The sequence below is a fragment of the Strongylocentrotus purpuratus genome, unplaced genomic scaffold (genome assembly GCF_000002235.5).
Source record: "Strongylocentrotus purpuratus isolate Spur 01 unplaced genomic scaffold, Spur_5.0 spur5_scaffold_14, whole genome shotgun sequence".
Lineage (NCBI taxonomy): Eukaryota > Metazoa > Echinodermata > Echinoidea > Camarodonta > Strongylocentrotidae > Strongylocentrotus > Strongylocentrotus purpuratus.
Genome location: NW_022145599.1, coordinates 28,094,893 through 28,122,769, shown reverse-complemented (window position 1 = coordinate 28,122,769; position 27,877 = coordinate 28,094,893). Strand labels below are relative to the sequence as shown.

The 27,877-nt window shown below is 34.8% G+C and overlaps 2 protein-coding genes across 2 annotated transcripts in view; both read right to left on the bottom strand.

Moving 5' to 3' along the window:
* Positions 1–507: 507 nt before the first annotated feature.
* LOC100892240 (transmembrane protease serine 3) lies at positions 508–15,418 on the bottom strand. Its single transcript, XM_030984628.1, has 8 exons — positions 15,316–15,418; positions 12,701–12,808; positions 9,301–9,633; positions 6,076–6,186; positions 5,185–5,365; positions 4,415–4,689; positions 1,788–1,930; positions 508–1,147 (listed from the first exon to the last, which is right to left on the bottom strand). The coding sequence occupies exons 1-8, from the start codon at positions 15,380–15,382 to the stop codon at positions 986–988; spliced, it is 1,380 nt and encodes a 459-aa protein (XP_030840488.1). The 5' UTR covers positions 15,383–15,418; the 3' UTR covers positions 508–985.
* Positions 15,419–15,530: 112 nt separating this feature from the next.
* The window catches only part of LOC105445353, a 124,405-nt gene continuing 112,058 nt past the window's right edge, over positions 15,531–27,877 (bottom strand). Inside the window, exons 44-52 of the mRNA XM_030985189.1 lie at positions 27,427–27,656; positions 26,014–26,170; positions 24,518–24,631; positions 22,780–22,878; positions 21,378–21,473; positions 20,823–20,927; positions 19,127–19,243; positions 18,280–18,405; positions 15,531–15,806 (exon numbers count right to left, since the gene is read on the bottom strand). Of these exons, the coding sequence (XP_030841049.1) occupies positions 15,544–15,806; positions 18,280–18,405; positions 19,127–19,243; positions 20,823–20,927; positions 21,378–21,473; positions 22,780–22,878; positions 24,518–24,631; positions 26,014–26,170; positions 27,427–27,656 (1,307 nt within the window). The 3' untranslated portion in view covers positions 15,531–15,543. The remainder of the gene's footprint in view (positions 15,807–18,279; positions 18,406–19,126; positions 19,244–20,822; positions 20,928–21,377; positions 21,474–22,779; positions 22,879–24,517; positions 24,632–26,013; positions 26,171–27,426; positions 27,657–27,877) is intronic.

Genomic DNA, 27,877 nt, shown 5'->3' with positions numbered 1-27,877 from the left:
CGCTTAGGCGCATCTCAGCCACTTTTTAATGGGAATATTTGTTTGCACTGTACGAGTGGTAGGAAAGTCTGATGCATGGTCATGTGTTGTCTTTTGACCAATTAAATTGCATTCTAGAACCCGTTTTATAATCATAATTATGTTATAATATCTTATTACATTCCTTGTATCGTTTGCTATCATAAAGTTATCTGTAAAATATGATTGTCTTTCAAACTGCATAATACAAATTATCCCTACAGAAAGTGAGATGTCATACCTTAACAAAAATATAATAAAGGACATTTAAACCAATAAATTCTTTTACACTTTTTATCATTCTGTAACTGTTAATGCAATAAACAAACATGGCATGAAAAGTACCATTAATTTTTTAAGATAAGTAAAATTGATTTAATTACATTAGCAAATTACACTAATAATTCTACACTGATCAAATTTACCCACATGATGTAAAGAAAAGTAATTTTCATATATAGAAAAGAAAAAACTTAATAGAATTAAATTATTCATGTCATGTTTATAATCATACACATAAATCTAAAGTGAACTGTTAAGAATAATTGGATTACCGTAATCTAGAATGGTCTTAAAGATAAAATTTATTAAAAAAATAAACCTCTGCGATCAATTCGACATCAATTTTCCATGAGCTTTTAAAATGATTCATAAAGAATAATTGAATTGATTAATCTCTCCTCATGATCGTATTTACGTAAATTTGCCATGGATGTATTATAGTAACTTGTAGAGATTAGTTTGATAAAGCATCTAGTCTGAAATCCATAAGGCCCATATTCTACTAAAATTGGGCTTTAGCTTTCGTTCAACTTATTAAAGTATAAGCTTTCCTTTGTTAAAAGTGATCTTAGACCTAGGGTTGGCTTTAACTGAATTAGTACAAATGGACCAATGTCTTTGCAATTGTTTTGACGTAAATTTGCTTTGGGCTTTATAGTAATTGGACGTATGAGTATAATTTTGTTTAACTCTCTCGAATTGTCTTATAGATGAAATCAATAAAACTTGAAACTCGAGTTTTGCCTGATGGCGAGTATGCTTCGCCACAGGTTAATCCCCAGCTAGTGATGCCATAGATAGTCCAGCGACCATTCACCTCCTGTACCAGTGGACCCCCACTATCACCCTAAATGGGGAAAAAAGGGAATGAGTGATGACAAATATATATTCTGTTTGAAGTTATATCATAGATATATAGGTACTGTTACACGACAGATTTATTTGCCTTCTGAGTTCGCTTTTGTTACTGGCTATGAGTAGAGCAAAGTGACACACCAAATGAAACTCTTTCATTTGAAGAAGTTCAAAAAAAATTACAAAATGATGATAACATTGGCCTGAAATGGTGTGACGATTACATATCTCAGTGGTGCCATGAGACTGGTTTCTTCTGAAGGGGTGGGGATAGGGGCATACAAAATGAAAATAAATTTGAGCCACAACAAAAAGGCAGATATTTGTTCTACCGGTATATCAATATTGATGCTATATACTTTCATTTGGTGCCGTATTCCTTTTGGTCTGTATTCTTCTGCAGGCATGGCATGGTATGTATTTTTTTATCTAAAAAACTAGGGTGGACTCATCAGTTCAGTGATGTTGATTTTTTTTTTAACACCACAAATGTTTTGATCACCATAAATTGCATTAGATATTTGTCATGGACTGTTGGTCTGCTTCAAAACAAATGGATGTAGATTATTGAAAATAACAATAAAAAAAGTTTGAAAATACATGTATGTTGTATGAAGGACAGTATGACTTACAGTGCAAGCAGACTGATATCCAGTATCGTACATAGTACAGAACATTGACGGGAAAACACGTAAGATATTTGTCAGAGGTCTCTGACATATGTTGTTTGGTATCACAGGTGCTCTGGCCTTCTGCAGATTACGAGGTGAGGGCCCTTCAAAAATGAAAGAAAAACGGTTGAAATATATTTGAATTGAGCATAGATGGTAATGCAGATAAAAGAAACCAAATAATAGAAAAACAGAAGACAAAATGTGATTGCGTCTCCAATATGCCTCTGTTACGATCATGGTTTGAATTTTGAATAGCCTATAGATACATGTTAATTGATCTTCATGACCTTTGACCCGACTATACCAAGGTATGATCACTTGTCTCCATACAGCGATACAGATTAGTTCAATACAAATGTTAAGTTCCCAGCTAAAACAGCTTTGAAATAGTTGATATGGTGATGACAAAGTTATTTAATTACATGTATACTAGACGACTTGATGACCTTGACCTTCTTAACCCATGACTTCTGAATTCTCAAATCCTGTTTTGTTTGAGATAGGAGCAACCCGGTTCCAGTAGGCAATGGGTTTACCCAAAAGATCCAATCATTTTGTTTCACTATATACCAAGTTTGAAGTTCCTCTAAAGGCTTGTTCAGATATGGCACAGTTAAATCATTTTAATTAACACTGTCATTATGTTAAAGGTGCTATGATTTTCCAATCCCCCCATTTATCTCTCCAGGCTTTAAAGACAATCTGTCCCTTTTGCAGCCAACATCAAATTCTGTAGAACTTTGCAGGAATTATGAATATGTCATGTATGTCCAATCTGTGAAATTTAAACGTTAGCAGTGTCCTAGTATTCAAATTATGCAAGGAAACCTGTTTACTTTGCTAGACTTCACTGTCAGACACTATTGAGTGACTGACTGGCTTTTTTCTTCTTGGTAATAACATACATAAAATGAGCTGAAAAGGGTACATGAGCATTTGTCTACATCATACCCATGACTCGTCGTTTAAAATTGAAACCCCCATTTGACTTTCACCATTTCTACTGTACTAGAGCTGAGATTGATAAGCCCTAAGTAAACATAGCGCTGTAATCCACCCCCAGAGACCTTGATGAGGTGATAGCGAGAGAGAGATAAGCATGATACAAGGGGAAAGGAAGGAGAAAGAGACACATTTCGCTGCCAGAGTTAAAATTGTGTTAATTATGCATTTTGCTTCGTTCGAACTTTCATTGGTCTTCATCTAAATTATTAGTGACTTTAGGACATAAAAATATCTTAAAACGTAAAATACTTATTACTTCTCATTTCCTTTCAGGCAGACCCCGTAAGAGTTTGTTTACACTAGTATTACGTAAGATGATGTAGAGTCCAGCTGCAATCCAATATCTTAATCTCTCACTCAGAGCCTCACTCTGTCAAGTTTTAACAGAGAATTGAAAGTGGGGTAGTGAGACCCATCAGATTCCCATTGGTGCCTGTAATAGTAGTCTCTCAAATTTTAACGAGAGAAACTGGGTATTGCTACACCAGATTACAAAGTTTTAACGAGAGAAACAATCTGGGTAGTGCTACCACCAGATTACATTGACTGCTATAGTGGTTGGGTATAGTTTTAACGAGAGCTTTTCGTAATGCACTTCTTGTAATGGCCAAAATTTAACTGATTGAATATTTGCATACGGTACAAGAGTCTGAAAATCAGACTTTTTAAGGAAACAAGTGTTATTTTTCCACAAAAAGACATTTTAAGCCCTTCCGTTTTGAGGGAAGTTTTTCAAATGCCATTGGAATTTAACCTTTTCATCTTTTTGGCTTCCAAATAGGACATAGTAGGCCTACCTTTAAAGGGCAATCCAACATTTGTAATATGTTATTTGTATGAAAGCATAAAAATAAGAGAAACAAAATGGTGAAAGTTAAAAATATTTGGACCAATGATAAGAGTTATGAATTTTAAATTATGAGATAACTGAATCTATGTGAATCTCAAAATTGGCTATTTGGTCAGAGCATTTTCAGGTAGCCACGGACAACTCTCACATTTATAGTGTACAAAAATATCATTGAGAAGTGCCTTCTCCCTTGGGGCAAACCTAAACGTATATTATGCTACACGTTCCTCGAACATACACCAAAGCTGGCGACAATGCTTTCCATGCATGTGCTCCTCGACTCTGGAATGATCTTCCACGTTTTGTTTGATTATCACCTTTGCTGGATGTCTTCCGAAAATGCCTCAAAACTCTCCTCTTTGACCATGATCAACAATAGATTCTTTGATATCTTTTATGTAAAGCGCTGTGAAACAACATTTAGTTTGTGAGAGTGCTATAGAAATGACTTTATTGTATTGTATTGTATTATGGACAGCATATTATTATAGGTCCTCTGAAAAGAAAAGACCCTCCCGAGTCATAATTTTGAAAAAAAATGACCCATTTTATGTGTTGAAACAAATAGGGAAAATTGTCAGCATGGGACTATATAAATTTAGCCAATTTTGTAGTGCACATATATGTAGTGATTTAAACTTCCAAAAATTACATTAGCCAGTATTCATTTTTATCTGTGATATGAACAACGTATCTCAGAAAGCTGTAGAAAGTGTGATTATAATCCTACCTCCTCTCTCGCCAAAGCTTCCCCATCCTGTAAACGTGATATAGGAACCCACTTCAGGAAGATAATCCCCTGGAGGGGGCAGACACACGGGCTGGACAGCATCCGTGAAATTGAGCGGAGTTGATAGCTTGAGGAGAGCGATATCATTTTCAAGTGAATATGAGTTATACAGCGGGTGTATAAATATCTCGGATACTTCATGGACCTGCCCTGCTGTATCATAAGTAAGCGTTCCTGCTTGAATTTGAAATGGAGAGTACTGGTAGAAGTCTTCCCTGCACAAAGAAAAACAAACATGATTCAAGGAAAAATGTTCTCAAGAGCAACTGTATACCTATTATTGTGCCTTTTAAAAATCATGTTCTGATTATAATAATAATTGGATTTAAATAGCACCTTTTCCAGAGGATAAAAAGGTGCTATCCCTTATTAGTCAATCAACAAAGTAAGAAGAATTGTAGAGGTGTGTTTTCATGCGTCTCCCAGAAGCAATAATATCACAGGCATTCCGCTGAGATTTGATGTTCAGCCTGCGATCAACATCTGACTTCCTCTTGCATCAATGTCTCTCTGCAAATCATCATCCACGTCGAGCTTCAATCAAAAATACGAATACAGTGCAAACAATTAATGCCCAAGTTACTGATCCATGTTCGAATCTAAACTGGTGCATGTACAAAGTGGCTTTGGAAGCTCATTTGGAGTAAGTGGTAACATCACACAAATGTTGCCTAGAGTGCAACAGTATAAAAAACGCTGTTATAGCTTACACGCAGTGTGCTGCAGTGAGGATCCAATCATTGGCAATGATACTTGCACCACATATAAATCGAAAACCGTTCGCGTAGAGGGCAACTTGCCATGGGGCTTCTCCCAGGATGGTAACCTCTGATCCGTGTGTGACACGATGTACGTCCAGGGCAGGGCGCAGCCCACACTCTTCTGGGAGAACTATAAATAAAGCAACGCAAAAGGAGGTTTTTTGTGAATGACTTACAGGAAACTAGACCCACACACCATCAAAGTACATTAAGCATTTTTTTTTATTCCTTTATAACAAGTTCTCCTTTTCACTTATCATTGGACTATTATAATTATGTCAATGAACATTTTATAACTTCATTTCACGTTTTCTTGTATTTTAACAATTACAAATTAAATTGAATTGAATTGAAGTGTTCTATGTCAAATGAAATGAACATTAATCTTGATATAGTGGACATACAGTACCATTCTCTTGGTCCACTTTGCAGAAGGGGCCTGTTTTGTGAAGGGAATAATGCTTGTTAATGCGATATCATGGGACTATGAATAATTGTAATGATATCTCACTCTTTGTGAATTGCATCGCAGTATTGATCATTTGAGAAGGGTATCTATATGCTCTCATATTCCAAATGTACCCAAAGGAAAAGGTAGCTCTATTTGTATCAAATAACTTAGTCACATGTGTGCATGCATATCTCTGCATGCCCTTCAACAATTTCCAATGAAAAGTTCACATCAATCGTGCAAAAATTGTAAATATCCAAAGTCCCATATTACACTATTTACTACATAATCGTCCATTCAGGATGCCTCCTAAATTTGTCTTCAAAAGTGTAACAGCATTACTAGTATTCAGTGTAGCATTCTAAAGAACATGAATTTTTATGACTTACTAGGGTGGTTGCAATTTCTTTCATCATTTCCATCAATGCACTGTTTTTCTCCGTCACAAATAGCATTACTGCTGATGTTCACACGGCCCTCACTGCACAGAAGTGGGCCTCCTATTATCATAGAAACATGAAAAGAATTGGCATGGAAACGCTGTTATACACATCTTATTTTTAGAGTTTATAGCAAAAATATCCACACAAACTTTCCGGAAGACGATTATTTTTGTTGACTACCAAAACTTTGTGCAAATCCTTCTCCTCAATGCATTCGAAAAAGTTTCATGCTTTTTTTAAAACAATTTATAACTTATAAGTTGTTTTAAAAAAGCATGAAACTTTTTCGAATGCATTTCATTTTCCATTTTATCATTCCAACACGTGGACCTATAGTTTTCCATAATATTTGCAGATAAATAAAACTATGTACATGTATATACATGTTGGATATGTATAAATCTATAATAATAATACACTAAGGCTCCGCGGGGGGCGCGACGTCTCCGCGAGCCTTTGTATTCTATTGTTTTTTAATGAGATCACCGACCGAAGTTGGTGCAGTTATCTCCTCCTGAACACTCCCCTCGGGATACCCGTGCCCGGTGCCATCGTCCGCGGGAGAGTCTACTCTGTGGAATTGGCTATACTCCGCCCGAGGTCCTCCTCCGTGTCGACGTCCAGGGCGAAAACAGACGCGATATGCATAATGCAGGATATGCGTGACGACAGAGATACCTCATGGATATTCAACATTACATCCGTAGACACACGACCGATGACTATCCACTCACATTAAGTTGCGTATTAAATGCACTATGCACAGGGTCGGGATTACCCAGAGTAAAGCGTCTTGCTATAAGATGTGCTTTGTAGTAGCTGTATCAAACAGACACACAATTAGATGACCATCAACTCACATTATGTTACGTATTAAATGCTCTATGCAAAGGGCAGGATAACCCCCGAGTAAGCCATCTTACTATAGGGTGTGCTTTGTACTCGCTGCACAAGCCAGAGAGATACACGGGGCTAATTCCCGTCGACGTCCAAACTTAGAGACCTATTTCCATCATGATTGCCGCGATTTTGATATAGTTTTCGTGAATGGAGGTATGAAATCAAAGCTTATTTTGTGATTATTACGGCCATTTATACTTAATTTTGATTATCATTTTCTAAAGGAAAGTTTTCACAAGAAAACCATTGGACTGACAGTTCAGTCGCAAGCTAACTTCAGTCAACACATACAGTATACACGGTGCTGCGGCTGGGTCGCTTTGACCAAGACTGAGCTGCGCTAGAGTCGAAGAGTTTGGGGGGCCAAGCAGGCCAATATTCGTACAACTATATAACTACACATACGTCTATCCATCCATCGAAGAACCCGTCAACACAACAGCGTGCGGGCCGAAGTGGCAAAAATTTGTTTCTTATCTTTACAGTAAATTACAAGAAAGCATTGAATAAGGTTATGAATTGTACATTTGCATATTAATAGTTCAATATATCAACCATGCAGACAGAAGCATGTGACTTCATGCATTGCAAAACAATCAGTTGCGTAATGAGTAAAATTGTTTGGGGGGGGGGGGGGGGGGTGCAGAAAAAAAATCGGCATCACCATGCACCATTCTTGCATGTTACATGAAGGCTCCAAGAAACATTTTTGAAAGTGGGGGGGGGGGGGGGGGGGGTCAGTTAGATCGCAGCGGGTTGAGTGCATATAGGCGTGGGGTCCACAGGTTTCAAGGGGCCATAAACCCCCGAAAGCTCGGGGGTTTTAGGCGTTTAATTAGGGTCAGATGAGCATATTTTTAATACTTTATTTGTGACACTTGCGGGTTACTAATTGGCATGGGGTCAATACGTAGTGTTGCGTACCAACTAGGCTGGCCTACGTTACTATATGCTGAGGGACGGAAAGGGGTACGCAAGATGAACGAAAACAATTCAACATGTTTAATTTTTTTCGCGTAGTTTCGGCGTAGAAACTTGACGCAGAAAGTACGCCTTTTTACGCAACACTACGCTACATGCCTACGCAACAGTACGCTACCCTACGCCAGATCGACAAAGCAGTAAAAGCTTTCCACACAGTAAGCAACCATAAGCAAACCTGTACGCCAGCCTACGCATAACCTACGCAGGGACTATTTTCCCATTAATACGCAGCCTAATTCCTGCGTAGTCGGTACGCCACACTACGAAACTCTACGCAGTTCCAGTGGCTTAAAGAATAACTACCGGTACAGTTGGATCGTTTTTTTTTTTTTTATATAAGGCCAAATTTAAAAAAAAAACATGTTTAGCGTCCTGTTTTTTCGAAAAATGGGAAGGAGGAGACCCTTTTTTTTTTCTCTTTCTTTCAAAATGGCCGCTCCGTACATTTTCCCTGACATTCGGGCTATTTTTCAAGATGGCGGCCGACATTTTTTTTTTTTTTTTTTTTTTAAATCAGAAATAAATTTTAGCAGTGCTTTTCATGTTTGTTTTCTTTCAAAAAATTCAAAAAAAATTCAAAAAAAAAAAAAAAAAAAAAATAGGAGGCGGCCCCAAAAAGGAAGCGGGCGGGGACGCTGTTTTTTTACCTTTCGAAAAAAAAAAAAAAAAAAAACAAATTAAACAAATTAAAAAAAAAAATTGGAGGCGGCCCCCAAAAAGGAAGCGGCGGGGACGTTAAACATGTATATTTTTTTGATGGCCTGAATGGCAAATAAAGTTCTTGGTGGTTTTAATTTAGACAGTCTCTATATATCTATTTACACCCCCCCCCCCCCCTCTAGAATCCCGCGGATTTCCGCAGGTCCTGCTAGTACAAACATATAATGTCATAAAAGTAATAACAACAAGTACAACTTTACAACATTAAACAAATAGTAGAACTGATAAACAAGACAGGTAGAGCTCTTTAGCAGCAATCAAAAGCCGATTTCACTACAAAGTAAACCCTTTTTAAATGCTGACTTTTCCTTCTATGTAAGTATGAAATAATAATGGCTTCGTGTATGATAAAACGCATCAGCACGATCATAAAGACTTGTGAGCATTTACTATAACATATATATAATTCACACATGGCATTTATGCGATATACCATTGGGTATTACTGAAATTAACCTTCAGTTGATTTCCGAAATTCTTTGCTATCGTATAATTGTTGGACAAAGTTAATTTTGAATACAATGGCAGCACACGAGGCTTATTCTTTTTCTAAATACATGTACTTACCTACGATGTGAGCAGGTCTAAGTTCAAGTTCAAATGCTGCATCCGTGGACTCATATGAGTGTAGGTGAACCCACAACGCTTCTGATTCAAAAAGCAACTCCAACAGTGGTGAGTAAGGAGACAAGACCACGGCCCGTGTTTCAGTAAGGCTATCATCCAATCCTAGTCCTATGACCAATGAGCTCATCTTGCCCAATTGAATCATGCGGACCTGGACCGCGTAACCGCTGAGGCCTCTCGTGTTTGTGATCCGCCATGTAGCATCAACAGTGTGATCAGAGTAGGCCAGTTGGTATGTTAGGTTCTTCCAGGCTTCAGATGAGAGTTCAATATCTACGGAAGAAATAAGAGACAGTTTTAAATTTTGTGATGGGCAGCGTGGGGCAGGGACACCTCTCTTACGATTTTGACAGCAGGGCCAGGGGCGGATCAAGAATTTTCCAGTAGGAGGGGGGGGGGGGGGGGGGGGGGCGTGAATTGTACGAAATTTTGAGCGCGATCGAAGCTTTTACGGCTTGCAGTCCGGGAAAATTTTGAACATTAAGATGCTTTATGGCACATTCTGAGGCATTTCTGAATGAGTAAACTGAACATTTATTCACGTATTTAAAAAAAACTAGATGGATCTTTGACTGTTCGCAGTCGAAAATGATCTCTCCGCTAAAAAGAGCAATTTTTAAAATCTAAGTTTGATTGTAATCCATTAATAGGTTCTCAGGATATCGTGATTACGAGCTATTTTTCATAAACATGTATGACCCTTCGATCTTTAACCTCATGACCTGTAAAAATCTAATCAGTTCATTGGCTTTGCAAGATACATAGGCCTACATGTCCTGAGTTTGTTAGTAATTTGTCAGTTCTGATCACGGGAACGGAATGGGAACAGGGCGTACAGACGGACATACATGTACAACCAAAAACATAATGCCTCAGGCTACTACATTGCAGAGGCATACAAAATTTAGAAGTTAAAAGGGGGGAGGGGCATGCACTCCCACGCTCCACCTGGATTCGCCCCTGAGGGCAGCTAGGAAGCATGATAATTTCTACTAATAGGATTTTTGCTGTAAAATGTGGAAAATATATCCTATAAAATTTGTTCACATATTGATCTTACCTACTAGCTAATCCCATCAATTGAATTAAAAGTGATCATTATCTGTTGTAGGTCAGTAGGGGTCAGGGTTTGATATCAGTATAGAAGTCTACCCTGATATTAAGTTGGTTTAATTGAAGCAGGAAAATGAGAGAAACAGGTCAGTGAAAGTTTGAGCAAAAACTGATTAAAAATAAGAAAGTTTTGAACTTTAGAAGGTGCAATCAATCACACACAAATTGGCAACTCTGTGACATTTCTTGAGAGTTCCTCTCCCATTTGCCCTGAGCTAAAAACTTATAAATTTTTGATCATATATTCATCCTAAATAATTATTGCATATATGTTTTTTATTATATCCTGCATCAAAAATTTGTTGACTTTTGATTGGTTGAAAGCTCGTCACATGACCAGAAATATTTGACCTATTTTTAGAAAGTACTATATATATGAGAGTACTATTTTGGTTTACTATTTGGGAGTTGAGAAAAAAAATTTGAATTTTTTTTTGGAATTGAATCAATTTTTTTTTCAAATCTTAATTTAATGAAAACAAAATATTTTAAATCTTTTTAGATAAAATTTGACATTTTTTTTGTTCTAAATTTTTTTTCCCAAAAATGATTTTAAAAAAAAAAAAAAAATTTTATACCATGCCTTCTATTCGAGGTACGGTTAAACTATGGGCCTCGGTGACTCCAAAAGTACCATTTGCTTTGGGGCTGCACCCCTCAGCAAATAGTACTATTGGAGTCACCTCTTGTGCATAGTTTTAACCAGAACCTCTCAAGGCAGTGTATATTTGTATAATATACAACCCCTACATGAAACAAATATGTTCTGTCATGAATAACAAACAAATATGAAAGTTATAATTTTCTGTACAAAGCAAATTGTAGAGGAGCTTGTATGATTTGTTACAGTGTTGCCCATTTGTGTTTTACTGATGAAAACTTTAAGTTTTCATCAGTTGAATATCAGTTGAATATAAAAATTTACCGGTGCTCCCGGTAATTTTTTTTGGATAAATTTCAAATAGCGCCTACGGACGTACAATGGTTGTTGGGACTATGAAAATCTCAGAACATGTAGTTGTGATATATTTTCCAAACGGGAATAGCTAATCGGTCTATTTTAGTCAAGAAAATTGTTTTATAGCTTAATTAATATATTGACCTTGAGAGGGAGCTATACAACATAAAGATTTAATTATTCACAATTTCATAACTTTAGACACGATTTCAACCGCGACAACAATCACTCAATATTGTAAGATTGCATATGCTTCCAATATGTTCATTTGAACCAATTTCATGACCCCATACCAAAACTTTGTATTACCTTTAATATTAGGGTGGACTTCGCCTTTAAAGGTACTATGTCCCTTTTGCAGCCAACCTCAAATTCTGTAGAACTTTGCAGGAATTATGAATATGTCATGTATGTCCTATCTGTGAAATTTAAACGTTAGCAGTGTCCTCATATTCAAATTATGCAAGGAAACCCGTTTACTTGCTAGACTTCACTGTCAGACACTATTGAGTGACTGACTGGCTTTTTTTCTTCTTTGGTAATAACATACATGAAAAGAGTTGTAAAGGGTACATGAGCATTTGTCTACATCAATAACCCACTTCTTGTGATGGCCAAGATTAAACTGATTGAATCTTTGCGCAGCATAAAACGTATGACCATTCAGTACAATTGTCTGAAAATCAAGACTATTACTTTTGGGCTCTATAGCCCTAAAGTCGATTTGACAACTAATAGTCGTTATTTTCCCACTTGAAGACATTTTCAAGCCCAACCTTTTTTAGGGAAATTCTAAATTAGTATTATCTTTCAAATGCAGTTGGAATTTAACTTTTTCATTTTTTTTTGGCCTGCAAATGGGACATAGTACCTTTAGTAGGAATATAAGTAATTCTGGGAAAATAAGATCAACAAAGTAACATCTTTACAGGAAGGTCCATTCTATTTAATTTTTGTGTGTCCCATACATCCCATAGAATCACGAATTATGACGGAGTCAAAATAAAAATAAAACATTTCCTTGACATTTGATGTGATCTTAACTACAGTAAAGGCTACCATTTTAGTAAATTCTCCAGGTACACTAAACCACTTGTTATGGTCAGAAATGTATGAAAAAAATACGTTGCAAGTTGCAATTGAGGTAATATAATAGTAATAATAGTAAGGTAATGGTTTATTCATTGAGAAATTCAATAATTTACGGCCAGTTGGCCTAATCACAGATTTATTGATAAAGTAAAAAGAATATATAAACTTGGAATTTACCATAATTGTCACACTCATGTTCATCGTCGCCTGATGGGCAGTCTGATATGTGATCACACTTTTTATCTGCTGGAATAACCGACAAATCTGAACACTCAAAGGATTCACCTTAAAGACAAAAAGAAGAAGCAATTGGTTGATGGATTTTCATGTTAAGAAATGAGTTTGAGATTGAGATTGAGTTTATTTACAACAAAAATAATAACAAGTAAAACATAATATATCAAGTATAATTACATAAAATATAACAATATAACACAATATAAATAACATTACACATGAATAAGATTTGTAAAACATTGTTTTACAAAGTATGTTATATAGTATATACAAATGAAATACAATATTATGTGTACACTTTTGTTGTTAAAGGGGGTACCAGAAGTTAGCACAAGTGCTAGTCGAGTCTGGTTCCCTGTCTTTTGCAAGAATTTTAAAACTAGTTTTTAATATACTATATTACATATATTTATACATGTAACATAAACTATATATATAATGAAAGTAAACAAGGAAATAGAATAGTCATTTTGAAATATTCCTTACTTAATATATACATGTAAGTCAAATGTATGTCGAATTCCGTATCAGAACAAAAAATAAATGAAAAATACATCGTTATCTAATGTGACGATCTTTTTAGAAATTCTCTAATCTGAGATTTCTTTATTGCCATTTTAGGAAGTCTCAACTTTTGTTAAACTCAAAGTATTTAGATGTTTCATTAACCCCTTCCAAAAAGCATTTTTAGATCATATTGCTCTTAAATCATATCATATACTATTCCATATTTTCACGCCCATAAATGATATTGAAAATTGACCTTGTGTGGTTTTGCATTTAGGCAGATATAGTTGTCCATGTTCTTTGCCCCTTGTGCCATATCTGTGCTCTATTACCTGACAGTATTCACTTAAGGAGCGAGGAAGATTACCATTTAATAAGTCATAGATGTAGGTTGAGACAGACAGGAAATGAAGGTTGTACATTTAAAAATAAATAAAATCTTTCGGAACAGGGGTTCCGAATGGGTACCTCTCGGGCTGAAGGGAATCATTCTCATCGCCATTTTCTGGGTAAGGAAAATACAATTCAAATTTGGTTTTGTTTGTGGTTCCCCATACTTCAATTCCATAAAAAATATGTGGCTAGATTAACGCTTTGTATAATAGTACTAACATTTTCTGTGGGACATAATAATAATACTAAGTTTTTATATAGCGCTTATTACAATCACCAAGCGCTTACAAACTTGGAGGTTTTTTAGCTGTGATGCCATTACGGCGCTCTAGCATTTCAAAGAATTAATTCCTGCCAAGTACCCATTAACATCACCTGGGTTGAGTGTGGCAAATGTAGATCAATGTTTTGTCAAAGGTCATTAGTGCCGTATTCTGAAATATTTTCCACAATCAAAGACTATTATCCAAATTACAAAGTACTTTAGAACCATGCATTGCCCTCCTAAAATACTTCACTCCCTCTGAAACATTCCAATAGCAATATCCATGAAGAAAAAAATGAGAAAAAAAATAGTAATAATATTTTGGTTAATTTAATTTCCAAAAGCGTCTCATAAAACTTGTTATCAATAACGAGTTAAAATAATTCTTATAAGCTACTGAAACTGTGGCATTTGATTGGCCGAGAGCTAATTTGTCATAGAAATTTAGCATTTGTTATTGATATCAAGATTTATAGAACAGGGCCCAGTTTTCTATAAAATGTGACAGAAATACAGGAGAATTCTGAAAGCAACACCCATATTGAAATTTAAATATGATATAGTTCTAATGATTTCAGATTTATCAGCATAATTGTTAAGAACCACTTCTATACTATATAAATATATTTATCCTTATTAAAATAATTAACTTGAGAAAGCCCTTTGGGCAATATAGTGTGTGAATGTATACCTCTCTAATGAGCATCATATTTTTAATCATTCTGCCTAAACAAATATCAACATGGTTTTACTGAGAATAACTGGGCTCAGAGCATGTACAATTCAAATTATTGTATCTTTCGATTTTATTATGAACATTCATTTGTCTAGTTATTTGAGATTTTTGTTAATTTGCCTATTTAAATCACATATTTAATTCATACATATGTACATGTATACTACATGTACATGTATACTACATGTACATGTATATACATGTATTCATATAATATATAAAGCAGGATAAAGCAGATGATAAGCTATCAGCCACATGGCTTCATCAGCTTTTTATTTTGCTAATGAAAAACACACAGCAATATAAAGCAAAACAACTTGATCTGCAAAATAAAAGCTGAAGGAGGGCAGAGGATGATTGCTTCTAAACTCAATTCTTCATTCTGTGACCTTAATCATACCCTCACACACAAACACACATTTATATATTTATATATGTACATATATATATATATATATATACATATGTATATATTGAAAAAAGGAAAGCTAGAGTTCTACTTGGAGTACAGGAATATACACAAATAAAAAAAAAAAACAATGCTCTGTCCAGGAAGAAATTGTAAAACAATTACATGTATTTCTTGCATTTTTGTATATATATATACACATATACAGCATGATGAAGGTCTCTATAATTGATTGACAGACTTACTTTCAAATCTTGTAGAGATAAGCTGCAAGACAAAGCCTTCATAGACAACACTTGAATCTGTTGTCATTTGTAGCCAGATCTTTGTACTGTTTAGATGGATAACATAGGGGAAACTTCCGTAATCGTAGTAAGATGTGGAGGCACTGCAGAAATCAGAAGTAACTGATCGCTTCTTCCGACCATCTGACTCTGGTTCTTGGAAAGTGTCTGAAAGTGTTTTAGAGGCACTTAAGAAGACTCCGCAACGCCCTGATTTTCAATAGAGTATGTCCCGGTGAATCGGTACAGGTAATGTCCATCAAAAGTACCAACCCCGATTTCCAAGAAATCATAGCCGGATTCTAAAGAGAAGACATCGAATTTCATGCGTATACCAGAGTCTCCAACTGCTCCAGTTATAGTCCAGATATAGTTTAGTCTGTTAGAGTAGTCGTTTGGATATAAAGGTGATGTCAGGTTGAAACACTCTCCTGTGTTAAGGACTACTTCATCTGTGATGAAATACAATAAAATACATAAATTGATATGTATCTTCCTCATGTTTTTTAATGACCCAATGAGGCTCATACTGTGTATCATTTCACAATTTAATTGCTGTTTCCGTCTGCATTTATTGCTTTTCCCTTCTTGAATCATATTGTTTGTCACTTAAGGATTGATAGGGCATTGTGTACATTGAAATTGGTATAATAGCTGGAAATCTGGAGAAAACATAATAAAAATATATGGCAGTTTAAAAAAAAAATATTTTTAAATTAATTAAATTATTGCTAAATACTGTGAAAGAATGCTCAATGTCAATATCATCATTTCCTGGATATTGAATTGAATTTAGAGGAAGGTTTTATTATCTTTTTTTATTTTGTTACAGCCAGTGGCCCAATTGTGAAAGATTTAAAGACATTCATGATAGCGATACACAAAATGAAATGTACATACTTAGTCATTATTACACATGTCCAAATGTTTAACATGAATAAGACAATAAATGTACTTATTTTGTACAGGATGTATTATTCATTATCCAAATTGAATTTGCTGATAATCCTTTTGAAAAACATAAAAATGTCTTGTCAAGCAACAACAACAACAAAGTGCAAATACACTTTAACTCATATCCTGCCATATTAAAGGCCACCTGCACGCTAGCTACCGTTATAGTGCTTTGTACACGCGAGCACGTATTGAGTGGCTGCTTAATTCCTGCGAGCAACCCATTGCTTCGGTGCTTTATGCATGATTGCTCGCATTCGTAATAGCAGTTATTGTTCATGCTCATTGTACTGTGCCTAGTGCTTCGCACAGGCTATCGCGTTAATCAGATTGTCTCAAAATGAACTTGGCACAGGGGGGATTTGAGGCTTGGCACAATGGGGATTAGCCCTGTGGCATTAGGCTGTATTCATTATGGCAGGATAAGAGTTAATGTATAATACATAATGTGATGTAAGCCTAAAATAAAAACTTGACTGGCTTGCACCAAAAGAGAGAAATAGTGAAATGATAGAATTGATGACATGACTATTATGAGGGCCTAGTTGATGGCATATATTGTAGTTGTAGTGTAGTGGTGGCAGTATTAGAATATGATCCGCATCATCAATACTAAACATAGTTGTAAAGACTTAAGAAAATCAACCTCAGGCAATTTCAATAGACCAGTTTATTGATAGCAGATGGTAAAAATATCCCAGATCTTTTAAATATGGAGAAATATCAATTTATTTATTAATAGAATATCCACTGCCAAAGTTCTTCATGAATAACTTCTGTTTGCCCTCTTGAAAAGAATAATTCGACCTGTGTATCATACAGTGTACCTTAGGTGCATAAATGAATGATTACGTAACTTCATGAACATATATCCTGTATTTATCTCAGTGGGTATTACAGATCTGTACAAATGACCTAGCTGTATCTGCCCATGTGCAAATAGTAGCTACAGACAGGCTAATAGCCTTTTGTGTCATCTTAAGAGATCGATGTACTTAAAGTAACATGAAAATACAACATACAACATAATCCGAAAATGATTTCTGAGGGCAAGACAATGGGATATTATCATTGCCCTTGAGTTGATTTCTTGAAAGTCTTTGTGAACCTGTTACCATATATATATGCTGCTTATGAAAACTCCTGTCATACAAAGCTGGACCTAATGCATCTCCTGTTTGATTGGGAGCTTAGGAGCATCATATAAAATGCACCAAGAGCCTCTAACTTTAGCGTTACATCATATAATCTACTATTCTAAACATAATCCCATTGCACAGGAGGCGTCATTTGACTGGCGGGGGATATCGTGATATCGTGAGGGTGACATTGTCAAAAACGTGATTGCAAGGTGAAAAGGGCAAACAATGCTTTCAAAACTAAATGGATCTACGACTGCATGCAGTCAAAAATGAAGCGGCAATTTTACAAACCAAAACCAGAGCAATTTCGAAAATTCAAGTTTGATTGTGATCCATGAGAACAGGTTATCAGAATATCGTGATTACAAACTATTTTTCATAAACATATGTATGACCCTTTGATCTTTGACCTCATGATCCTAAAATCTAGTCAGTAATTCATTGGCTCTGCAAGATTCGTACATGTTCTGAGTTGTTCTAATGATAATATAATAATAATGATACATAATGAGTCCCATGACTTTGACCTTTTCACCTCATGACCCCAAAATCTAATCAGTTCATTGGCTCTGCAAGGTATATACATGTACATGACCGAAGTTTGGCAAAAATCCAACAATAGGTTCTTGAGATCAGGCAATCACGAGAACAGGAGGTACAGACAGACGGACGTACGGACAACCCAAAAACATAATGCCTTCGGCTACTTCGTGGCGGAGGCATAAAAAACAGCGTACTGGCTGATTGCCTTTCCAGGCCCAACTTATGGAGGTAATAATGCAATGGAAATGATGCACTTTGTGCAATGGGCAATGAAACACTAACGTACCTGGTGGGTCACTAGAGCAAAACCATTCATCACTTCCATCATTACAGTCTTGCTGGTCATCACAGACGTCACTGCGGGCTAGACAGTTGCCGAAGTTATGACACTGGAAGTAATTGCCAGGACAGTCTATGCATATAAGACAAATAAAACATATAAATTAGACAAATACCATCGAGTCTCCTTCACATATGACGTGGTTTAATACAGGATTTTTATATTCTACATGTGAATGAATGGCAAGTGGGGTTGTGAAAAAGTATCTGCACAGACCAAAGCATGTACAGTACTAACTTACTTAGATAGTTTGTCAGTGTATCTTGCCCTGGCAGTTTATTGCAGCAAAGGGGAACAGTATTTCAAAAGTGCAAGCTATTATGACGACCATTAAATGTTTTACCTGAATTTAACCAAATAGATCAGGGAAGAAAAAAAGCATCCAGCTGAAGAGCTGGCTACTCTTTATCATTCTCTGTGGCATCTTATAAACTGGACATGTTCATAACTAAACAAATTATGCATTCATTGTTATACTAATTTTACACAATACAATTTCAGCACGTCATTTTAAAATGCAGATTTGTATTTATCTTTTTGTAAAAATCTACAAACTGTATTCACACATCAAAGTAAACAAATTAGGTTAATTGCTACAGAATTTCGTTTTGCATTCAAGCTGATATATGGAAAATAATTGAGACTTATTACGTATATAAAAAAAAAAAGTGGATCTAAACCTAACAAAACTTATGTTGACTTGATAAGTGTCTGTAATCTAAATTGAGTTCTACAGATTAAAATGAACATTGTACCTACATGTACATCATTCTCTTGAAGAAAAGAGACTTACATTGACTGTTTTCGGTAATTTCATCGGAGCCGTCACTACACTGAGATGCTCCATCCCCAAGTTGCCAGAAATTAACACATTCTCCACTGGCACACTCAAACTGAAAGCTTTGGCATGCTGAAGAAAAGAAATATACAAGAATATAGTTCCATGCTGTAAGGGACACACCAGAAAATGTGGAAGAAAGTTAAATGTCTCAAATCTTTACTTTGTGCCAGTCTTCAGTTTCACACACAATTTGAATACATGTATGCGATACTTATAGCCTACTCTATCATTCAAATGTACTTTTTAAAAATACATGCCACTTGTCAAGACTGAATACTCCCATTAATCTGAAACTTTTTTTATGGATTTCAAACAAATAGTTGTCCTTAACCTCCATGGTCTTCATGGTCATGTGTGATTGAAAACACATCATAGAATAGCGCCCATTTGGTACTAAACACACACACACACCACTATACAGATATACACACAAATATGTATACACAGTATATATAGTAATATATAGTATATATTAAAACAGTTGAAAGAAAGATCCTTGAGAGTTTCAATTCACTATTACCAGTTTCAATTGATTTTTTTCTGACGAAATAAATTGTAATTGGTAATAATAGCGTATACACACTGCTGCCAATTTTTTACCTTTTTTCGTACTATGTCCCATTTGCAGGCCAAAAAAAATCAAAAGGTTAAATTCCAACGGCATTTGAAAGATAATACTAATTTAGAACTTCCCTAAAGAAAGTGGGGCTTGAAAAAGTCTTCAAGTGGGAAAATAACGACTATTCGTTGTCAAATCAACTTAGGAGCTATGGAGCCAATAAGTAATACGTTTTATGCTGCGCAAGATTCAATCAGTTTAATTTTGGCCATCACAAGAAGTGGGTTATTGATGTAGACAAATGCTCATGTACCCTTTACAGCTCATTTTATGTTTGTTATTACCAGAGAAGTAAAAAAGCCAGTCAGTCACTCAATAGTGTCTGACAGTGAAGTCTAGAAAGTAAACAGGTTTCCTTGCATAATTTGAATACGAGGACACTGCTAACGTTTTAATTTCAAAGATAGGACATACATGACATATTCAAAATTCCTGCAAAGTTCTACAGAATTTGAGGTTGGCTGGAAAAGGGATATAGTACCTTTAAAGTGATTGTGAGAATATGATTTATTCTTGATAAAGACTACATCTTCTCAGAACTTTATCAATGAATCTAAAGAGATTAAGAGATTGATCAATAAAGTTCTGAGAAGATATGATACTTCATCTATCAAGAATGAACCATATTGTCACAATTATTTCATGAACAGTGGTTATAAAAAAAAAATTCTTCAACTTCATGGATAACAGTGTATTTATGTATTGGATAACTATATATATATATATACTCCATTATATAGTCAACTGATTCTTTTATTTTGTGTCAAGTCTGTTTTCAAATCTTTCATCGCAGAACAGCATCTTCTATTTTTATTTGTAACCTTATTGACTCTGCTGCCGATCTTGCATAATGAACAAGATGCTGCTCGAATGATCATGCATACTGATATAATTGCGGGTGTCCCTATATTATCTGTGATAATGCTTTTGCGTAGTGGGCACAATAACAGGTTTCAATCCCAATTAATCCTTCATTTCAAAATGATTTATCCTTCTATACATAATCTTTGAAAGGTGAGTTTCACTTACAACAGTTCTTTTCATCACTTCCATCAGCACAGTCTACGAAGCTATCGCAAACGCTGTTTTTGTAAATGCATTTCTCACCACAATCATACTGATGGGCTGCACATTCTGAAATATGAAGATAATTGTTTCATGTTAAATAATGTTGGTATAATCTAATTTGCTCCAAAAAATATTTAATATGAAAGCTTGATATACTTTCTGTTTGACAGCTAATCACAATAAACCCAATACACACCCTTTTTCTTTAAAATAACCCCATTGAAGAAAAAAAAAGGAATAAAAATAGCTGAAATCTAAATCATTCTCACTTTTCTGATTTAAGACCTTTAAATGAAATCAAAATTAACCCCCTTCAAAAAAAAAAAGAAAAAAAAAAGAAAAAAAAGAAATCAAAATCGAGTAGAGTCAAAATCCAAATCATAATCACTTTCCTGAGTTATCATTTTTTTTTAACCTAAGAGTGTATAATTATCGAGAATCGATTAAATTGATTAAGCTCCATTAAATGACTAAACCACTTATGAGCAGCAATGATGTTAACTAATTTATAATTACCACAGTCTTGTCGCTCATCTGTAAAATCTCCACAGTCATTGAATCCGTCACACACAAATCCTTGGTGAATGAACCGCCCATTGTTGCAAGCAAATGCTGCATTTGAGAAAGATTAACAATATCAATCAAGGCCTTGTCAGATATGATGGCGCAAAACCGCAGAGTTTTTTTATATGACACAAAGTATCATATGTATCACAACACAGGGCTTAGTGAATACATGCAGGACCTTTAATGTACCGGTATGCAGTTACCATTCATTAATAATACACATTAAAAATATAGGGGCTGTTTACTGCCTCATGTCTGAACGACCCTTAAGACAGAAAGAAAACCTGCAATTGAATGCATTCCACTCTATATAAATAGAGAAGGAAGTAGAGAGAGAGAGAGAACAGGAGCGGTGTATGCACATGTACTGCTCCCGTTGTTCTGTGCTGTAAAGTGTTCCAAGGAAATGTGTCTGGTAACTTACTTATAAAATATTTCTGCATTGTCTTAAAAATGCGAAAGATTATTATTCTCAATTTTTGTCATAATCACTTGAGAAAGGATTGCCGTAGCTGGTATTTGTAAAAAAATTGTGTGCTAAATAAAAGCATGAAAAACATAAAACTTCTCTTTGATAATTTTTGTGTTATCATCCATATAATAATAATAATAATAATAATAGCTAGTTCTTATATAGCGCTTTTCAGGAATTTGAGAAAGGGGAAGAAGATCGACCTTAGTAGGCTGGCAGCAACAACATAAACAAACAATCAAACAAATCACAAGATTGTTTGAACAAGAAACCAAAGACCGATAACCATTGAAATTTGTGGAGATAGATGGGTAATGGAATACTATCATGGTATTTAGAGTACAGATAATATCTGATATCTCTTGATTTGTGGATCTAAGATATAACATTCTTTAAAGAAGTATTCCTGTCAGGTATTTAGCTTAGCCCATTAGAGAGACAAACATTTCAGATGCCTAAAAACACTTTTGATTTTGAGAAATGATGCTAAGAAGTATTTTGAATGATTTTCTATATTTTGCTGGCAGAGAGCGGGTATATACGGCCTAAGATGTCTGGGCTGTACAAAACTGCATTAGCGGCTCGAGCAGCACAATGTGAGGATGCTACGTCACACAGTCACATGGTCAATCTGGATTTTGTGCTGCAAATTTAATAATTTCCATTAAGAATATCCAACACACAAAAAAAAAACTATTTTGAAGCAACCGTTGAAAGTTATGGCGTGATCGATTCATGTTTTGTTTTACTTATTGATTATTGATAAGCTGCTGAAAAACTCTTATTCTCGACAGGAATTAGCCTTTAATATTGCAAACTAGAGTATATATTATTCCATTCTTATATATTTGTATAATGTTGAAAACATAGGCAACTCACTGCAGTCTGTTTCACAGGAATGGTAACTGGTGCAGAAGTTATTGCGGTTGACACATGCTCTATATGGACCACATCGCACTTCCCAAAGACTAGGACATTCTGTATGAGACATATAAACAATCATCAAGTCAATGGAAATCATATAGTATTGTTAACATTCAGTAAACACAATGGCACAATAGCAAACACTGTCAAGAAATCCGCTTTAAGGCAATTTCGATAACCTTCTGCATGACATTTAAAAAAAAAATCATATTTGAATTTCATAATGTGGAATTGTAAAGGTCACAAATTTAAAACATGATGCGCAATTGTCAGAGGGTGATTTTTTTTAAAAAGAGTAAATAAAGTATAAGTACTTCATTTACTCCAAAGTTCATTCTTAATAGGTGTTTACAGGGGAAATAATATTTATGGAGAGTAGAAAATCCTTTGTTGAATATATTCCTTCTTGTGTTTTTGTTCTTGGATACATCGAATTTACATCTTTTTCGTATTAATACGTGAAATTAAGAAATACATTGACAACGTAATTGATTTTGCATTTGGGAAGCAATCCACTTTGTCTCACGTTGAAGATATGGCATGTACATACCTCTTGTATTAGACCATCATTTGAAACAAAGAATAGGCCAAATATATGGTCCAAAATTGTCATATGACAGAGACCCATATTACCACGATGTGCAATTAATTATTAAAGGACCCGGGACTTCTAGCTACCTCTGCAAGATTTTTATCACCACGACTCAAGTACAAACTTACATTACCAATTATACTAGAGTATAGTTAAACTGACTTGAACATTTGTTTTAAAATTCATGATTTTGTTTATAATGCCCCAATTTTATTTTTTAGAATCACACCGTTTTTATATCAATTTGAATAATTCGGTATCAATTTTCACAAAAATTGATCGGAAGTAAATAGCAACAAGGGTTTAATATTTTGTACAACCTCTGCCTGTTTTTGCCTTGTTGCAACATATTATCAGACATCATTTAAAATAAGGAAACAAAGTATTTAGATCTTAAAATTGGCAACGTTGGAAGTCACTACTATACAAAATTATATTCTACAAATGTACAGAATAGTTTCTGATTATGTATTCTATTTCAAGATACAACACTAAAAATAAACTAGATGGAACTTGAACTGCGTGCAGTCGAAAATGATGCCTCCACCATAGAGCAATTTTACAAACCAAAATGGAAGCAATTTTAAAAATTCAAGCTTGATTGTAATCCTTCTGTTGGTTCTAATGATAATGCGTTCACAAGCTATTTATAGGCATACATAATGAGCCCCACGACCCTAAAATCTAATCAGTTCATTGGTTTTGCAAGATATACATATACTTGCCTTGAGTTTGATGGTAATCTGTCTATTGGTTCTCATGATAATGCGATCACAAGCTTTTTTTTAAATACATAATGAGCCCGAAGACTTTTGATCTTTGACCTCATGACCCTAAAATCTAATCAATTCATTAGCTCGGCAAGATACATACATGACCCAAGTTTGGCGGTAATCCATCAATCGGTTCTTGAGATAACATGATGCCGAGCTATTTTTGCATGACCTGTGACCTCATGACCACAAAATCTATGGACGTACAGACAACCAAAAAACATAAAAACTAAATGTTGCAGTTTGGAAGAAAAGAGGCTGACCAGTGTAGCATTTTCAAAAACTCCGTCCAAAAAGTGTTGAAATGTTGATGATTGAGCATACATACCACACTCTTCATCAGTCCCATGTATGCAGTCATTCACTCCATCACAGAACATGGTGGAGTCAAGACATTCAAAGAAGATGTCTCCACAAGTTGTTTCACCAGCAGGACATTGAACTGTAGAGTATATTAACACATACAAATGAAAAGTGAATCTTCTCTCAATATCCTTTAATCCATTATATATATTGTATATGTGTCTACTTTATTATGTTAATGTTGTATAGATTTGTTATGTGTACTCTGATATCGTGAGACCAATCTAATGTATAATTTGGTGTAAATAAATAAAACATTTGAAAAATGTATGCTTATGTATACAATATCAAGTCCATAATACAATGTACTAGGTCCAGTGAAATTTCTATGAATCTTAGTTTATTATCTCTTGATATCTTCTTCGGGAGCAAAATTTATATCCCTCTCTCTCTCTCTCTCTTCCTGCCATTGGCTCTTTACACTTCTCTAAAGATTGCGACTTTTGTCTTGACAACCTGCGCGTATCATTTGTGCATATAAAAACAAAATCACTTGTATTTTGCAGTATCAAAACTTGTAAAAGCCCTACTAGCGAAATATCATTTACTTTAACAAACATGTCAATTGAATTCCTTTTTCTGTTGTGACAATTTTAAATTATTCATCTCTGCTGCAAGCATTTTTTGTCAGTTGTAACTGGTAAATAAGGTGCTTTATAAGAAAAATACACATAAAATTGTTTAATATGAAAATGGGAGAATACATTCACAACGCACACACACACATGTATACATATAAACACACACACATATATATATACATTTATATTTATGATTTATAAATGTTATACATTTATACATGGTAATCATTGGCCCACATATTAATCAGTATTCATATTTTCAATCTATCAGATTTATTCTGATGTACTTCAATTCAGTTTAAAAGCTTAATTTTCAATGTGTTTAGTGGTAAATTATTCTTACTTTTAAATATGCTTGAAGACATTTAAAGTAAACTAAAGAAACCATAACCAAACGAGAATCATTATTATGTATGACTGTTATTTTGTCATCACCAAAATTTTTCCATGTTTTGTATCATATTTCTGTTCTTTGTAAACCTTGTCTGAGCCTTCATTTTACATGTGAACAAACCACATATCCATGTTGAATGACATTGGACAAATAAATACATTGAATGAAAGAATGAATATATAAATATTGGTTACATACTTCCTTAAAACACAATTGCAAACAAATTAACCTCAGGCAAATTTCAATAGCCTCATCCGTTACCTTTGGAAATGTGAAAAAATTACAGTGACATACAATGCCACATTACATAATCCAAATTTGAATCCTATAGGGAATAAGAAACGGCATTCAATTTACTCTTGGGTTCATTTTTGATAGTATTTGTGATCATGTTAAAATCACATTATAACAAAAATAAGAAATAAGAAGACTAAACGAGAAGAGAGATATGGAGAGGGAATAATAAAGGGATGAAAATATATTTACTTTCTGTTTCTTGGACAGCGGTAACTTCAAATGCAAAGGAAGATGTGTGAAAAAAACTCCCTTGAGTTCTGAAGTATGCGATCCAAAACTCAGATCCCGGTGGTATGATAGGTAGCAGACTGTTTCCTTCAATTCCCTTGTAAACATCATATGATAGCTAGAAATAAACATGAGAAAATACTCAGACATTTCGTCCTTACTGAATGTACCACAGACATATTTGTCTTGAGTTTGATGGTAATCCGTCCATCGGTTCTAATGATGATTCACAAGCTTGTTTTGCATACATAATGAGCCCCATGACCTTTGACCTCATGACCCAGAAATCTAATCAGTTCATTGGCTCTAGAAGATACATATATGACCCAAGTTTGGCGAGAATCCATTAACCGGTTCTTGAGATAACGTGATCACGAGAACGGGACATACGAACGGACACCCCAAAAACATAATGCCATCTTTGTTGAGGAGGCATCAAATACATAAAGGGGAAATTCCATGAATTATGAGACATGACAAACAATTCTAAAATCTGTATTTCTTCCATCTTCCATGCCCAAAATGGTTAAAATTGGGATATGTCTAGATAGAATAACGGAATCATTTTCTACCATTAATTGTATTCTTGCATGTCCCCTTTTATGGAGAATCTAAAACTGCACATACATGTATGGATCAACATAAGCAGGACTATACACACACACAAAATTGCTTATAAACTCTCAGTTGCAGCATACATTTACATTGTATTTTGGATGGAAATGCAACAAGTCAGTGATAAAGGGCAAACCAACTCTTATAATAATTTCATTTGTACGGAAGTGGAAAAAGAATGGTGAAAGTTTAAATTAAATTAGATCAAGAATATAAGAAAGTTAAGGGAGTTTGAAATATGATATCATTGAATCCATATGAATAGCAAATTGGCAATTTGGTGGCTGGATATTGTGACATATTCACGGACAACTCTCACATTTGTTGTGTACAAAAATATATGTTTTTCTCCCAAATGCCTATTGTGAGTATGGGTATAGCATGTTATTAAATGTTATCTAAAAAGAAAAAGACCATCCTGAGTCATAATTATTATTATTGAGTCATAATTAACTAAAATGTCAATTTTAGTAATTCTGTGTGTTGGAACAAATAGGGAAGTTGTCTGGCACTTCTTCACAACGACATTGCCAATTCAGCCAATTTAAAGTGCCCACATGTATAGTGTTTATAACTTTTAAAAAGTACATAGCCTAGGCTTCTCATTTTTTGTCTGATTTCGTTCAAACTTTCACCGGACTGCTTCTCTGATTTTTCTGCTTTCTTTTAGAGTAGTTTATTCTTAGGGATGGAAGTGCATCTGAATTCTATTTGAAGGATTGTTGCACATGAGAAAAAACTAATTTATACATACAGTACCTCATACAAAATCGTTGAAGCATTGTGTATGTCAAAACCAGTTCCTAGCGTAAAATGGTCAACACTTTCCATCTGCAGATGGATGATATCCAAACGTAGCCTTGTCCCATCCACTGCACTGAATGTCCATGTCTTTATCAATGGTCTGGTGATAGGTAAGTAAACTGGATATCCAAGGGACTGGATGGTAACATTTTCGCCAAGACTCAGATTAAAGCTTGCGATGGGAGCTGTAATATGATAGGCATTACATGAATACAGAATCATCCGATCTATACACCCTGTCATTATTATTCTATTATCTATTTTGAAGAGTATAGTAGATGAATATGTTCAATGACATCTTCTTTACTGTCTAAATTATGTACAGGTGTGGAGAGCCACTTTTGGGGGAATCATATTAGGGATAATTCATTTGGAGTGAAAAACCAAACTCAGAACTGTAGAATCC